A 17,164-nucleotide genomic window follows, 5' to 3' on the forward strand; every position below is an offset into this window, starting at 1 on the left:
AGTGTTTTCGACGGTATCATACTTCAGAGGGTAAGCCAAATGACCAGCAACAAAAGAATTCAAATAAACATCAAATTAAAACAAAAAAGAGGCATTTTTGCTGTCTCTGTTCTGCTTACCCTTTTCTCCTCCTTCTCCTAAGAAACGGTGGTGGGCCTGAGCCCCCTCGGCAGGACGAAGGGCCTTCAGCCCTTGCACCCGCCCCAGCCAACCCGTCCAAGCGCAGAGCCCGCTTTCCTCGCCTCCTTTGCCCAAGGGCTCCCGGCAGGGCTCGCAGCTCAATAATCCGCCCTTTGGGCGGGGGCTCCCCGGCTACTAGGAGGCATCCAAAGCGGCTCGGGGCTGCCGTGGAAAGAGCGAGCCTTGGTTTGGGAAGGCGGAACGAAGGCCTGCGAGACAGCCCCGTCCCGGGAGCTTCGGGCCCCCAGAGAGAGGGACCCCTGGAGCGAGTGGGGAGGGTTCCCACTGCGCCACCTTGCTGGCCGAGAAGGCAGGAGGAGACCGGCGGCAGGCAGCTCGTGTCTCCTGTACGGCAGCATCCAGGAGGGAGGCCGGCAGCTGCTCCAGGGGTAAAGATCCAGGGGCCGGAGCCTGCTGGCCGGCCTTGGAGGCGCTCCGGGCTGCCTCCGCATTGCCAGGTCAGGGGACAAACGCCCGGGTTAGAGGGATGGCGCTTGCAGTACGGAGACTCTTTCGGCTCGGGTATTTGTTTCTTTCAGCTCCCTCTAGTGGCCCCACAAACACACAGACTCTTTTCTCCCTCCCAACTTTAATTCAAGAAAAAGCTTCGGGAGCCCCAGCCTCCCACTGAAACTTGCAAAGGGGTCTCGGGGCTTTCATCTTTTTATTTGCAGAGGATCAGCGCTCAAGAGAGCCCCCCCATCCTTCTTCTTCAGAAGAAGAACTCCCCCCTCGGGTGGTGTTTGCAGAGAGAGACCACTCATGGAGGGGGAGGCTTCCGGAGGAGGCCCTGGCAGAACAGGGGTGGCCTGGGGACACGAATAAACTTCTTTTTGAGGGAGGAGGCAGCCTCCTCCGAGGGACAAAATTTATGTCTAATGATGCTGAGATTTCCATCTGTCCAATCACACTTGGCCAATAAAGAATTCCATTCTATTATTCTAAATTCTGACTGGAGATATAAATATTCCAGTGAGCAGAATATGTGTGTGTGGAGAAAGACACAACCGATTGATGGCGACGGGTAACTTTAGAAAGAGTTTGGTGAGCTCAGGCTCCAAATGCAGAACTCTGGTGGGTTTGGTTCATGAATACTTGAAGTTTGGGGGGGGGGGGGGGAAAGAACCTACAGCAAAAATAGAAACATTAAGATCTTTTGTATCCTGGCATACTTACTTATACTGCATATTTCTTAGCTGCCCATCTTCCTTGCATAATGTCCGTTACTGATTTATATACGTAGATAAAACTTGATGTATGTCGAGCAGGGCATGAGATGGTTCCACCTGCTGAATCCAACATAGGAACGAAGAGAAGACGTTGTGCTGAAGCAAGCCTCAGTGCAAGTCTAGTGCAGCCTCATCTCATCCTGATGATTCTTCACAGATTTGGTGTTGTTTATGGAACTGAAAGCAAAACCTTTCTAAACCTGGAATTGGGCCAGAACTGAGAGCAAAATTAAAAAACACTTGCCTCTTTCCCCCTTTTCATCTTGCAAGTGGCAAAATGTCTCCCAGGCTTTTCGTTCTTCCTGTAAAATGTCTGTACTCAAAGTTGGGTTGTCACCACAGTGAAACAGACAGTGAAGAGGTTTTTCTTGCTGCAGCTTCCTCTTCTTTCGGGGTGTTGTTGAGGTTCCCCCTTGGGAACATCTTGGCATTTTCCATCCTACAGGTGTGCATTTCATTCCTAAGCGAAGAACTCATACCGTCACTTTCACCCTGTTTCTCTAACCTTATCTATCCATGTAATTTTGATATATATTTTCCTCTTCTAAAGTAGCAGCTCTGCTTTGTGTCCCTAAATCTGCAAATTCAAAAGGCAGCTTCTCCACATCTTCGTCCAAGACACAAATACAGAAAAGCAGTATGGGAAGCCTGCTTGATGCAAAAACGGACTGTGAACACAAGTATGCAAACCTCGTGGGAGCGAGCCAGACCTCCTGGGCTGCTTCCATCCATTTCGAGAAGACTCTGGATTATGAGCCCCATGCTTCCCAACGGAGGCCACAAGGGTCTTGTTTCTTGCGTTCAGGGAGTTTGATAAGCAAGATGTTTGCCAGCTTTCCTGAAAATAATTGATTTTCACTTCTACAAAGTTAACTCAGCTTATTTTGAACAGAACTGCATCTGATATTACTGAGAAAAGAAAAAAAATTCTAACAATGTTAAAGGATCGTTTCTTTTGCTGGAAAACCTTGATTTCGAGGGAGCAGAGTAAGCCATCTGTCTCTAAAATAAAATTTAGTATTAAGATTGACCATTGCGAGCTTATCTTCCCATGCCAGAAAAGTACAGGACAAATAAAACACAATCTTATTACTGGATCAGGGAAAAATAACTTGCTTCCAGGAAGAAAGTGTGCCAATTGCTACAACTGGTGTCTCTAAACACTGGGGATCATCACTTAAAGCAGTAAAGCGTAATTCCCTGGGATTGTATGTTATGGTTTACAAAAACAATATAATTCTTTGTGCAAATTGTATAGGCAGTCCTTGACTTAGGACCACAATCGAAGCCGACATTTCCGTTGCTAAGTGAGAATTTGTTAAGTGAATTTTGTCCCATTTTACGACCTTTCTTACCACAGTTGTTAAGTGAATCACTGCAGTTGTTAACTTAGTAACACGGTTGTTAAATGAATCTGGCTTCCCCTTTTAGACTTTCCTTATCAGAAGGTCCCAAAAGGGGATCGTGTGACCCTGGCACTGTCATAAATGTGAGTGAGTTGCCAAGCCTCGGAATTTTGATCTCGTGACCAAGGAGATGCCACAATGGTGTGAAAAAACGGTCATAAGTCACTTTTTTCAGTGCTGGGGTAACCTTGAAGGGTCACTAAATGAGCTGTTGTAAGTGGAGGACAACTTACAACTTAACAGTTCTTAGACAAATCCCGGTAACCGAAGATGCTGCGCAGGGCCCTCCCCGCCCTCCGCCCCCCCCCACTTCCCAGGAGGAGGAGCTGCGCGGGAAGCGCCCCCCCCACCCAGGGGGATCGGGGTCCGCGGGGGCGGGGCCTTCTCGGCCCGGCCCCCTCCGGAGCGCCCAAGCTCTTCCCCCCCCACGCCCACCCAGGGGGCACGCCCCGCCCCGCCCCAGCAGGCGGGCAGGCCCCTCCCCCTTCGGGCCGGAAGGAGCGGGGGGGGGGACGGCGAGGGGCCCCTCCCCCCTCCCTGCCCGTCATGGCGGCGGCGGACATCACGGCGCTCTTCAAGGCCTCGGTGAAGACGGTGAAGACGCGCAACAAGGCGCTAGGCGTCGCTCCCGGGGGAGCCGAGCCGGCCGCCCTCTGGCCCAGGCGAGCCCCCGGGGGCAAGGGGGGCTTCTCCGCCCGGGCCCGCGAGGTGGTGAGTGTCGGGAAGGGAGGGCCGAGGAGGAGGAGGCCCCGCAGGCGCCCCGGGCTCGCTTAGGCCGCTCCGCCCGGGGATCTCAGGCGGGTGGGGAAGGCCGGCGCTGCGGGGGCTGGCCCGGGTGCCCCTCTGCCCTGCCCGCCCCCCCCCCGTCGCCCGAGCCAGGCGGAGGGTCCGCGGAGACCCCGGGGGGGCGAGGGGGGGCTCCTCCTCTTCCCCCTCCGGCGGCGGCTGCTGCTGCTTCGGGGAAGGCGGGCGGGCGGGCGGCCCGGCCCTGGAAGAAGGCGGCTCCCCCAGGGAGGGGCGGGGGGGGGCCAGCGGCCGTCGGGGAGGGAGGGAGGGAGGGAGGGAGGGAGGGACTCCGGGGGGGGGGAGGAAGGTCCGGCGAGAGGAGCCCCGGGAGGAGGAGGGGGAGGGGGGAGGGGGGGAGCAGGAGCGGCCTCTCCTCCCTCGTGTCAGAGCGGCAGGAGGCCGAAAGGCCGGGGCGTCGTTTCGTGCAGCGGGTGGCCCGTTTGGCGGGTGGGGTGGGGTGGGCGCCCGGCGTGCCGGACCGGAGCCTGGATTTGGGCTGCTGGTGGGTGGCTTGGATTGAGTGCGAGGAGCAGACCCTGGTCAGCCGAGAGCGGAGCTTGGCCCTTTGATGACTTGTGGACTTCAACTCCCAGAATTCCTCAGCCAGGCACGCTGGCTGAGGAATTCTGGGAGTTGAAGTCCACAAGTCATCAAAGGGCCAAGTTTGAAGACCTCTGGTCCAGGCTAAAGAGGACCAGGCATTTGTCAATATGGGCTTAAAAGCTTGGCCTTCTGTGTTTCGTATTGGAGAGTCGTGATGTGCGGATTTTTTCACTTTAAAAGATTTTAAAAGTTCTAAACGTTCCATTTCCTGTTCTGATAACTTTAGATTTATTTATTATAAAAATGATAAGGCGGCGGTGCTAAATGCTCTTGCTGTTTTCCTCACAAGAGCAACTAATAGGTGAAACCAGCTCTGTTTGCGGCTCAGATAACCCCCAGGGTGGTCACAAAGAGGGTGGTTAACAAATTCAGAACATCTGTTTTGAACTTGAATTGTTCCAACTGTTTTGTGTGAGTTGAGGTACTTTCCACCTTCCTGTTAAGGGAAAAGCCGATACAGTTTGCGGAAGTAGAATTGTGGGGTCCTGCATTCTCTCCAGAAAATATGCATAGACTAAAATCACAGTCCCTTGCATGGTTAGTGAATGGTATACTGTAGGTGTATGTTGCCTTCCTTAAAAACCACAATGGCCTTCAAGTATCTTCTTTCCCAAATCCTGGACTGCCTCTTCCAAATGCTCAGTTCCAATGAAACACCACGTTTCCTCCTTTGCCTTGCATGGCTGCGTAATCTGCAGACCGTGATCAGCTTTCTTGCTTCCCTTTTTTCACTGCTGTCCCATGTGCTTTCCTGCATTCCTTCTGTTCTCCCCGTTGGCGCCCTTTTTCTCAGGAAGAGGATGCTGAGGTCTTAGCGGACCCTAAATGGTGGCTGTTCCATCAGCCTGTCAAAACCTGTGATAAAGATGGAGCTGCTTTTCTTTTCTTCTCCAGCCATCGCTCCCTTTTTTCGTCTTTGTCAAGCTTGGAGAACTTTATTAAAAATCTCACTCATTACTGACATTTGCAGGGTGAAAATACTTTTGATAAACATTTGAATATGCCATTCTGAAAAGTGTGATTTGCCAATAAGAGATTTAGCACAAAATGTGATAGTAAGAGCAGATTGCAACTGATGTTTTGCTGTACTGAAAATAACAATTTCATTTCCTGGTTTCTGCCCTTCCAGGGGCCAATGTTTCTGTGTCCAGATGAAGGCAGAATTGGATTTTACCTAGTTACTATTTGCAGAATCACAATACAGGTAGTCCTTTACCTTACCTGTAGTGGTCACGTTTAGTGACTATTCAAAGTTACAACAGCACTAAAAAAAAGTGACTTTTGACTGTTTTTCACACTTAGGACCCTTGCAGCGTCCACGGTCACGTGATCCAAATTCAGACACCTGGCAACGGTGTCGATTGCCGTGTTCTGAGGTCATGTGATCATCTTTTGTAACTTTCTAACCAGCAAAGTCAATGGGGAAGCCAGATTCACTTAATGACTGTGTTGCTAACTTAACAACTGCAGGGATTCATTTAACAACTCTGACAAGGTCGTAAAATGGGGCAAAACTCACCTAAGAAATATCTCATTTAGCCACAGAAATTTTGGGCTTGATTGTGGTCATAAGTCGAAGACTTCCTGTATGCTTGTTTTAAGTTTGCAAAATCCACTTCGAGTGGCTGGTGAACGACTGTGTTCTGCAGCACCTCCCCCATTTTAATTTTAAGGTCCTTTGGTCTTTGAAGATATTCCTATCCCTGTGCGACTGCTGGATTCCAGGAAAAAGTTTTAGTTCAGGCTTTCCTCCATTTGTTCATGGCTGAACAAATATTATAACAGTGTAGCTTAAACAACGCGATGAAATTGCTTTATCATACATATTTTTCACATGTATCTGTTATTTATTGCAATACCATAATTGTTATGTCACTTATTCGTGGGGAATATTTTGAAAACCTAGCATAAAGAAGGAAATGTGCTAAAATTATTCTTTCTAAAGAAAAATGCTCAAAAAACAATAAAGCTACAATAACAAGTTATTGGATTCTGCAACAAAGTACATTTATCTCAGATTATTTAAAAATTAAGAGGCAATCAGATTTAAGCAGTAAATTAAATTGTGGCAATGCAGAAACACTGTTTAGATATGCTATACAGTCTTAATAGTTTTGGTGCCTGAAATAGTTTGACTAGAATTATAATCTTTATGACTGGTTCGTTACATTCGTATGAGAGCAGTAATTGTACAATCCATATAGTGTCGATAGAAATCTGTTTTTGTAATTTGTTTCTGTTTTGAGTATAAAGAAATGACATATACCACATGAATTCTGTTCAGCGATTTGAAGCAGCAGTTCTTACTTTATACATTTTAAAAAAGGTGCCTCTATTTCTGTTTGTTTTGCAACAATTAGCCACATATATATAGCAGGTCTCTGTTTTCCTCACAGGGCTGTGAAAATGCTCCACTGGTGGGTCTTCTCTGGGCCGCCCTGCTGTCAAAGATTAGGCCGCCGGCTGTCAGAAAAGGGTGGCGTATTCAATGGGGCAGCCCTCCTGCCCACCTAGCCTTAGGACCAAGGGAGGCCCAGAGTAGTTCTTGTGACGGGGGGGGGGGAAATAGGACCCCAGACTGCCCGCTTGGTCCTTTTTCACTTTTTAACAGGTGGTTTTAGCAGCCTGGTTTGTTTTTATCTGGTTGTTTATTATTTCATATTTTAAAGAGGCTTTTGGCTGAAATCAGCATGTCTGAGCCCTTGTTCTGAAGAGAAAATTTATCAGTATGGATTGATTGCAGTGGACATCCCAGGCCATCGTTTGAGACAAGCAAGGTTTTACTTGTGTATTGTGGAAAAATAGTTGAGTTCAGAATTCAGTATTGTTCAGTATTGTTACCTCTTTATTATGACCATAATACAGTATACCAGTACTACATAGTAGTTAAAAGTAGACTAAATAATGCAGCAAATAGGATCAGCAGCAATTAAATGGTGGATAACAAGGACATAATAAGTAATTTTATCGAGAAAAGACTGAAGAGTATATATTCATTTATTATTTATAAATCGTATTTACATAGCCACCCATCTTACAATCAAGTCACTCTAGTGTTCATGTAATTTGATTCTAAAGTATACATTGTGGGAGACAATTTTTGTAATGTGTGTCTGATTATCTGTATTTTATATTTCTGTGAAAAGAATTCACTCCCTTTCTGAATTTTTGTAAATCTTTGCCGTTGAATAGTATCAAAGCATCTCACGGACCCTCTTAATATTAAAAGGGAGTTGAGTGTGAGTAAATAAGTAGCTCCAATTTTTGTTTAATGTAGATCATGAGCAAAAGTCTTCCAACATACTGTGCTGCAGTGTAAAAAATAAATAACTCGGATTCAATAACCAATGCAGCAGCAACACAGGTGAGTAATAATTGCAGCCCAGACCCTTCCTCTAATTACCGTTAATGTCTAACTTTGCCATGGAGGCTTTTTGACCCGCTGCTTCACTGCAGACTTCTTCAATAAGACTTGGTGGCTTTTATTACACGGCTCTCCTATTTTAAGTCCCACCACAACATTTCTGGGTGATTTAAGTCTGGATCGTATTTTGGCTTTCACAAAATGCCGATTTGATTCTTCATTCTCCGTGTTCTGTAAGGGATCGTTATCTTTCTTGAAGAGTTCACGTGCTTCGGCTGAAGCAGGGTAGAGGGCCCGATGCTCCAAGGTGGAGCTCATGCATTTGGTCAGCAAAGCATCCTGGAATCACAATGCCACCACCTTCGTGCACTGGGTGGCCCAAAACTGTTGTGGAATTCATTGTTTCGTTTCCACTGGACGTTAGTTAGCAGCTTTGTCACCCAGAGAGTTTCCCTCCTCTCTTATCTGTGTCCATGGCATTTCTCCTGATGTTTGAAAGGGCTACAGCGAAGGGCTCCTTGGAACACTAGGGGGGGGAAGCACCGGGGCCCCTTTTGGCTTTACTGCCCTCTCAGGGACCCCGTTTTTAGTCGGTGCCTTTCCAGTGATGGAGTCACGATGGAGAGGCTTGTAGGTCCCCTCCAGCTGCTGTTTTGAGGTTCTCGGTGGCATTTCAGAGCAATTTTAAAGTGCAGTTTTGGAGACTGAGCTTCAGACATTGCTCCGTAGTGTTTTCCAGACTGACCGGCATCAGGGACTTTTTAATGAAGGTCTTCAGACAGGCCCCTTGAACCCATCTGGCAACCCCTGCCTTGTGCCGAGGAGAGTCGGTTGGGGAGGACAGGGCTGACCCCCCTCGGCCCTCACACAGCGTGGAGGAGGCTTGATTCCTTGGTGCCATGGGCCAAGCTGGCAGGCTGGGTAACTTTGTCTCTGAATAAGTGAAATGAGCACCGGACTTTGGGGGAACTTGCTGACTCAGATTCTAGTTATGTATCGGCAGGGCCTCAAGAGGTTCTGACAACGTTCAGTATAAAAGAGATGCACGATCCTGCGGGCGAAGCATCCCAGGCTGCCCTGTGTGCGTTGGAAGATGGTTGTGCCTTCAGCTCTTCTCCGGGGCTTGCAAGTGGCCTGGCCTTTGGAGCCAAGAGACGGATGCCATCTTTTGCAGTTCTCTTGCCTGCTGATTGATACACGTGAGTAGATTCAGGACCTTTGAATTTGCAAGGCGGACATGTTTTCATTGTGAACCAGCATCACAAAGATGAAAATGTGTTGAGAAGAACTCCATAAATGAGAGACTCTTTGGATAGATTCTTCCCTGAAGCTTGCTCTTTTATGTTCCACAGAAACATACAGAAGCAATTCCATTTTTTAAAATTATTACTACTCAGGAACAGAAAATTCTGTTTTTTGTGGAAGAATGTCTTTGGCAGCTCATTCCTTGCCATTTACAGCACCAGAATTTTCCCAACCTTGACACCTGGTTAGCTGTTTCTTCCAAGCATTGTCTTTGTTTAAATTTTAAAGCTGTATTCTAAGCAAACTTCATTCCTTGTCTCTCGTTAACACCTTCCACACTCACTTTATCTTGGCACATTTCTGTGTTGGGTGAAGGAAGAAGAGCTGTAAGCTGTGGAAACAAAAAGACATATCTCAGATACTTTGCTGAGCAAAATTTTCAAATATATAATTCCAAATCTGATAGCCACTTCACAATATTTAATACTTTTCCATTAGTTTAAGTTTCACTTAATTTGGCTCTTTAAAAACAATGAGATGTCAAAGCTGTAATATTTGGAAATAGATCTTAGATATAATGATATTTCTTTATCCCGAATTACATTATAGAAAATCCTATGGGAGGGAAATACTTTCTTAACACAGCTGAATCCAGTGTGGCATTCAAACTCAGTTATTCAACTAAATATAATATATGCAGCTTTGTGTTAATGTTACAAATTTCTGAATTTGTTATTTGAGTGTTCATATCAAATTTGTTTTTGTAAGAAAAAAGAATTTTAGATAAGAGGTGGCTGTCAGGTTTCTGGATCCTGGGGAGATTTTGTAGAAATAAAATTAAAGTTAGGATTGAAACTGACTCTTTAAACATGAGAGCTAGGAACTTGATAAATGTAGTGGGATTTTATTATTGGATGGGGAGCACTTTCTTATATTTTGGCCCGGTCATCAGGGCCAAATTGGAGGCAAAATTTCTCCCCAGATTTCCTTTGGATTTGTTGTTTGGTAGCAAGCTGGCATCCTGTGTTGGACATAAGATACCACGTTTCCCAGCTTGATACAATAGATCAAATGAAGTCCCTTTGTGTTGATTTTTGTTTTCAGAGCTAAATCACAAAGTAATTAAAATGTCACTGTACAGTTTGTATATCGGTATTGTTTTCTCTAAAGTTCAAAGTTTTTTGAAAACTAATTGTGGCAACAGAGTGCTGAATGGCTCCTTAACAGTCCTCCCCATGGAGTTGTTGTTGTTTCAATTAAATATATCTTGCAACATTTAAACAAGTCTCTGCACTTATTCCCGCATGGAGTTGTTGTTTCAATTAAATATATCTTGCGACATTTAAACAAGTCTCTGCACTTATTCCCGCATTGCGTCCTTGGTTTTGCAGCTCTAGCAAAGGTGAGGAAATGAAAATAATGTGAAAGGGAAGCATGAAGACAACCTAATGATTAGCACCAAAACAAATGTTTAATTAAAAGAAACGTCATGCTTAAAAGCCCGAATGCTGCCTTTTGGAAAGTAAAGTCTGCTGTGGTATGTGCAAAGCTCAGTGTCCTTGCAGTAGATGCGGCTATAGATGATGAAGAACTGGAGCTTACATTTGCAAGCTGGAATGTCCTGCAGATAATTAAGTTGTGGTCAGGCTTTAGAAAAATACAAAGTTCTCGAGCTATGATTTTGTAAACATGCTGCAATAACATTTCTTTATATTTAACAGTTTCATATAGAAAGCTGATACTCTCACAAGGCATTGATTAAAGGTAAAACATCAAGCAAGAAAAAATATTAAATTAGAACTTCAGTTAGGATGTTGACAGTTGGCTTGTAATATTAAACAGATGTGCATGTTCTTGAAATAATCCTGTTTCAAAACTTCATTGCCAAGATCTGAAAAAAAGAAAGCTACATGATTTTTTATTAATATTGAAGTCCCTTTTACTTTTCGTCTTTCCCTCCTTTTTTTTCCCCACGGAAAGGGAGGGTGTTAAAAAAGTTTTGTTTAAGAACAAATTTTAGCAGGTAGAACAAAAATGCTATCTGTCATCTACGTAGTTTACTGACATTTGCTATTTAGGTTAAATGCTTGTGTGATTGACAGGGGCAACTGAGAAGATTTATTGGGTCTGGATGGTTTTTTTTGCATTAGTTTATGAGAAGATACTGAAACTTCCCTAAATTATTTTTTTGAGATGAAGGTTGAGGCAGTATTTGTAAAATGAAATGACCAGCAGTGGAGTTATTTTTCTTTCATAATTGTTTCATCTTTTCAGTTTTCATTAAGAATTCAAATCTACAAATGATCCATCAAATCCTATGTATTCTCCTTATCTGCTTCTAGGTAATACCATCTTATTTCTCCACTGATAAATAAAATTAGTCGCTTCAGCTTTGTCGTGTGGTGGCCTATTTGCATTTACTCCTCTTTATTAGAGGAGTCCAAGGCCGGGGGAGCCACACAGGCAGAAGGCCAGCAGAGAACTCCTCGGGAATAAACGCCTCACCGTGCAGCCTTTTTTGAAAAATTGCCACGTGAAACACACAGCTGAAACCTTGATGGGTTCGCAGAGCTGGTTTAAAGATTCTTGGGATTTTGGTGATGAAATGACAAATATAAACAATCTCCTGTCAGTAATGATTCATGATTCCCAAGTAATCTTTTAATCAACATTTTATCTTTCCATTAAATGGAGCATCAACCCTTGTTCCTCCATAACAATATCTCTTGCTACGAAAGGGAGGGGCGGGGGGCGCGCGACCGGAAGCCGTTCCCTGGAGCCGAAGGCGATTCCCACATTTCTGACCTCCCAAGTCTCTGGCTAACTACGGGACTCGTGGTTCGGATTCGAGCGGTCTCTTTGCTACTTCACGAATTTCTCCCCACAGATTTTGGCACTTAGCCAGTAGCAAACGCCCACATGTACAGGTGTATGCTTTTCTCCATTTTCAGCAGGTATTGGGCCAATTATCTGAACTAGCTTGTCAGGTGAGAAAGAGAAATGTATTTATTGATTAGATTTTTATCCTGCCTTTATTACTTTACATGTAACTCAAGGCAGTGAGCATATCTAACATTGCTTCCTTCCTCTTCCTATTTTCCCCACAACAGCAACCCTCTGAGATGGGTTGGGCTGAGAGAGAGAGAGAGAGAGAGAGAGAGAGAGGAGAGAGAGAGAGAGAGAGAGAGAGAGAGAGAGGCCGGCCCAAGGTTACCCACCAGCTTTCCTGTTTAAGACTGGACTAGAACTCGCCGTCCCCTGGTTTCTAGGCCAGCCCCTTCACCACTAGGCCAGGCTGGCCTCTGGCTTCTACCTCAGAGGTCCTGGACTCCAGTGGCTGGCATTGGCGTCAGTGGCCTTACAGGGCTGTGCGTCGCCATCACAGGGCCTCCCCGGATAAAGAGCCACCGATGAATTCATGTGTGATAGGAAGACCATTTACCAAACAGCATGCAATTAGCGTTAATTTCAAATTTACTTCCTTTCCCACATGCTTCCGCTATCCAGTTAAAATATTAATATAGTATAAATAAAATTAATCTGTTGAATGCTCTTGTTCATTTAGTGTGGATGGTTTGAATCCACGTATTTTGATACAAGTGTGGTTGATAAAGTTATAATATTTCCTTTAGCCTAGAAGTGATAGGAATCTTTAGAAGAAATTTGTGAGTTCCCTTGAAAACTCAATTTAATATATTAGTTCTAGAATGTAAATCAACATTTTTTATTTGGAGGGGAAAAAATGAGGAAAGAAGAATTTGATCTCTCTAAATTATGGGAGACTATTTTCAGTTTAAACATATAATAACTGTGATAGTGGTATTTGAATTCTTGGGAGACACGTGGTTTTAACATGTGCTGCTTCATAATAGAAGTTGGCTCACTTGACTGAATTCTTTTAAAAATTTAGAGGGGTTTTTTGTATGAAAGATTCTCTCACACACACACCCCGCAGTGATGCCCATTCTTCAGCACGTTCACCTCTTTGCAGAGTGGGCGAAGGAGAGGAGGGGGGCACCGCTGGCACAGGCGTATTCTCTGCTGCGTCCAGCATTTGGCCCTCTTCACTTGAGCCACAGACTCGTTTCAGGTTTAATTGTGGCTTTGAATCTCTCTCTGACTGGCTGTAGCATCACGCCAGGTCACTTTCGTTGAGACTTCTGCAGGCGTCCTTCAGAGCAGACTGGGCACGCCTGGTCCTGGTTCTCTGTGCACAAGACTTCCTGCACTGCAGCCGGTTGATCTGCTGATTGCTGTTCGTGGGGGGAATTAGAATTGGGATCCTGTATTGGCCAAGCGTGATTGGAGACACAAGGAATTTGTCTCCGGCGCAGAAGCTCTCGATGTCCATAGAAGCAACAAGCGATAAATTCTGGCCGGTGTGCTGTCCAGGTCCTCAGTGGGAGGCAGGCTGGTTGCCGCTGTCTTTTCTGCAGTCCTAACTATCCGTTGAGGCCTGTGTCTGTCTTGTGTGGTTGCAGTGCCAAGCCAGACAGGTACAGAGGCGCAGAGGGCAGAGCCCACCCAGAATCCCTCTCCAGAACCGTCTCGGCCGCTCCCTGGGCAGTCTGAGCTTTCTGAGTTGGCACAGGAAGGACAGTCTTTGTGCTGCTTTTTTGATGACGTTTTGGGTGTTGGGTGTCCATTTTAATTCTTGAGGTCTTATAGAAGCCAGAAACTTGAAGGTCTGTGCCGTTGATACTGTGTTGTCTAGTATTGTAAGAGATGGTAGATACAGGAGGCCTTCTCTAAAAATCCACTGTCATTTCTACAGTTTTGACTATGTTCAGTTCAAAATGGTTCCAGCCACACCACAGGCTCGTTGTTCAACTTCCCGCCTGTATGTAGATTCGTTGTTGTCTCGAATGAGACCAATCACTGTGGTATCATCTGCAAACTTCAGTACTCTAACAGAGGGATCCTTTGAGATGCAGTTGTTGGTATATGTAGAGAGAAGAGAAGTGGAGAGTAAGTACACAGCCCTTGGGGCTCCCTGTGCTATTAGCTGAGCAACTGTGTATTGTTGCAGTAATTATTAGATTATGCTCATGCTAAAATAAAAGACATTTTTTGTCTAATTCCTATGCCTATTTAATAAAAACATCCTTTTTTTAAAAAAAAGACAATTTTGAAAATATGCGGGATGTAGTAATTAACCTACATGCATGTATGTAATACTAGAAAATGAGCAACTTATTACATTCAAAGGGAGATCTGATAGGCTGAAATTGCTTAAAACATCAGTTATTGAAGATCTACCCTGGGGATTTTAAGAAACCATTTAACAGATGAAAGTATATTTTGAAAAGTCTGACCTTACAGCAATCATAAAATGAATGCAAACAGGGCTTCTTCCCCCAAAACGTAGAGAGGCCATCTGTGTCTAATCCTGTAATTACAGGCTGAGTTCAATTACCTTTTCAAACTTGGAGCAGACAGGAGACAAAGCAGCGAATGTGCAGAGAGCTTTGTCTAGACCTCCGTCGGCCACAGGCCAGAGGAGGAATTTATATCTAACCGTATTTAGTGTGCTGCTCCGATTGGTTCGTTGTTTATTTGTTGATTCATTTTGCTACCATGTTTTTGAATCTTGGAAACTTTTGTTCTTCAGCAATCCCTCAAGAAAGCGACGGAAGCAGCTCGCAGAGTGGGACTTAAGGGTTTTGTGTTTTTTTTTTAAAAAAAAGCTTTTTAATTTTTAATCATATATGGTTTTCTATCCCTATTTACTAAAACTGTGGTCTCTGGTGTATATTACATAATAAGCTCATTAAAACGTAACCGAAAGGGTCCAGAGGGCTTACTTCTGTCAGGATGCCGACGCTCCCCAGCCATATTTCTCCTTTCTGGCGGTTGGGTGCACCTCGGATATGGTGCAGAAAAATAAAGGGGAAGGAAATGGGGCTGCCCCTCCTTTGGGGGCCCAGGGTCAGCCTTTGGCTGATGCAGCTCTTCCGATGGGATGGCTCTCCCCGTGGCTGAATTACAAGATGGCCATCGGGAAGTGGGCCCGGCTGGGTCAGTCCCGACACCCTTAGCCACTTGACCTTCAGTGGCACAGAGCTTGGCTTGGCTCGGCTGGTAAGGCATGGCCGGGGGTGGGGGCGTGGGGGAGTTGGGCACTTAGCAAACTCTAGGCTGGACTATGCCTCCCCTGCCTTCCTCATGGGGTGTCCCTTGAAGGCAGTTTGGAAATCATAGCTGCTCTGGAAGCTGGGCCAAAGAGTGGGGAGGGAGACTCCCTCAGGCCCTTCATTTCCCTCCTCCTCCCCACCCATTGAGGCAACTTGTAGTGGGGCTGTGAGGAAGACCTTGGGGGGGATGTGGGGGGATGCTCCCTAAGGAAAGGGGCCAGGGAGCCAAGAGCCCCCAGAGGAAGAAACATAGGGAGGAACTGCCCTAATTGTTTGAGCTGTTTAAAAGTAGCCATGGAAATTTTGTAAACTGGCCTCACAATACAATAAAGAAGCAGAATTAGCTCATTTAGTCTTGCTTCTTGTCTGGTGGACACAACTTGAGTGTTTCTGGTTGTCATCTGAATAATGTATTGCACCTCCTGTGACTTAGGCCTAGGATTTTTCCAGGACTACTTGCGGCTCCAGAGTCAGCCCTGCACCCTCGGGGCTTAACGTGGAAACAATCCCCTCCCACACACACATACACGCTCTTGTTACGTTTAGGGGAAAGCCTGGGGGAAGAGACGTGTTCTCCCAGGCCATTGAATGCTGTTGCATTCATCTCTGGCTTATGCTGGTTATGCTTATATAAATTTTAAAAATAGCAATTAACGATGAAGCCGTCTGGAGTTGACGGCAGACCCTTGGGAGGCCAGCCTCCCCCCTGGGGCTGCCACCTCTTTTTGTGAGACTGCGTCCCAATTATTATAAGGGGGCGGACGGGACATAGATGCAGAGTTCCCTGCAAGGGCTGTTCTTGCATGTATATATGAGGGTGGACAGGAAGGCCTGGAGGAACGTTGTCCATGGTGTCGCGATGGGTCGGACACGACTTCGCAACTAACAACAAAAACATGAGGGCGGAAGCAGCGTTTCCCTGGCTAGAGATGGCTGTTAGTAAGAATTCCTACTCCAGAAGGAAGGGAGGAGTTGATGTTCAAATGAAGAGGACCACATTTAGGTAATCTTCCTAGAACGGGTAGGCAACCTTGGCTCTTTTGTGACTTGTGGACTTCAACTGCCAGAATTCCTGAGCCAGCATGGCTCGGTGTGGAAACCTCTCCCTTTCCCCTCAGCATGGCTGGCTCAGGAATTCTGGGAGTTGAAGTCCACCAGTCATAAAAGAGCCCAGGTTGCCTACCCCTGTTCTAGAAGGAAGGCAGTGGGAGACAGTTGAAGGCATTCCAGTTCAGTTTGCAAAAGGAGTCAGAGAAAAAAAAACAAAATCCAAAGAGCTTCAAACCCCCCTCCAACCCCCACTCCTTGGATTGGAATGGGACAACTCGCCACGGCACAACATGCTGTCAGACAATTTAACAATTCTATTTAATTATTTAAAATATTTTTACAAATTTTTTTGCCATTCACATTTCATTCTGTCCCTCCTTTTGCATCCTTTCTTTAACAATTCTATTCCTCCATTTTTTTGATATTGGTGTAACTCTTGCCCCGCAGTGAGTTGTCCTAGCCCCCCCCCCAAACAGTTCCGTTCAAAGTGTGTGTGCTTACAGGCTTCACAGAGACATTTATTTTTGATAATTTTCTGTCTTAAGTTTCCTTTGTTTTCTTCTGGGATAATAGATGCCCGTGAGCAGTATTGGCCCTTGCAGTGATTCAGATTATGAAACGGCGACAGCATTATAAGTCAGATGGGTCTTTACTGTAAACAATATAAGAGTGAATGCAGGCAAATTACCTGTCCCTGGATAATGTTGCAGGATCCCGTCTAGGTCAGTCACCGGGACCAGGGGTTCACTCTTCTGAGCTTTCGGGACTTGTGCCGCACACCCACCCACCCACCCACCCCGTCTTGGGGGAGAAGTCCTCTCTCGCCAGAATCTGTGACACGCCTGGCAGGAGGGTGCTTCTCCCTGAGGATGGGGGGCCCGGCGGAAGAGTGAACTCCTGGTCCCGGTGACCGACCCAGACGGGATCCTGCCATGTAGGAGTGGCTTAAATCTTTTGATAAGAATGGTCAAGAAAAACGCCCTTTGTGCAGAATTAAGCGTGCCTTAGCCGTTGGACTTCAGCTAGGGTGCGACTTTAGCAGGATTGTGCTGGAAGCCAACTCGGGGCTCCCGCCATTTCATGTAAATCACAACAGGGCAACTTTTGGGGCAGTTCTTTGTCCCCACACACACCCACGCAAAAGAGCTCGAAAACTGAGCTGCTTGG

General features: G+C 45.9%; 1 protein-coding gene across 1 annotated transcript in view; it reads left to right on the plus strand.

Annotated features, from left to right (window-relative positions):
- The first annotated feature begins 3,333 nt into the window (after positions 1-3,333).
- Positions 3,334-17,164, plus strand: part of STX18 (syntaxin 18) — a 28,103-nt gene continuing 14,272 nt past the window's right edge. Inside the window, exon 1 of the mRNA XM_081332642.1 lies at positions 3,334-3,526. Coding sequence (XP_081188768.1) covers positions 3,362-3,526 — 165 coding nt within the window. The 5' untranslated portion in view covers positions 3,334-3,361. The remainder of the gene's footprint in view (positions 3,527-17,164) is intronic.

Source organism: Vipera berus, assembly GCF_964194415.1.
Source record: "Vipera berus genome assembly, chromosome: 7".
Taxonomy (NCBI): Eukaryota; Metazoa; Chordata; class Lepidosauria; order Squamata; family Viperidae; genus Vipera; species Vipera berus.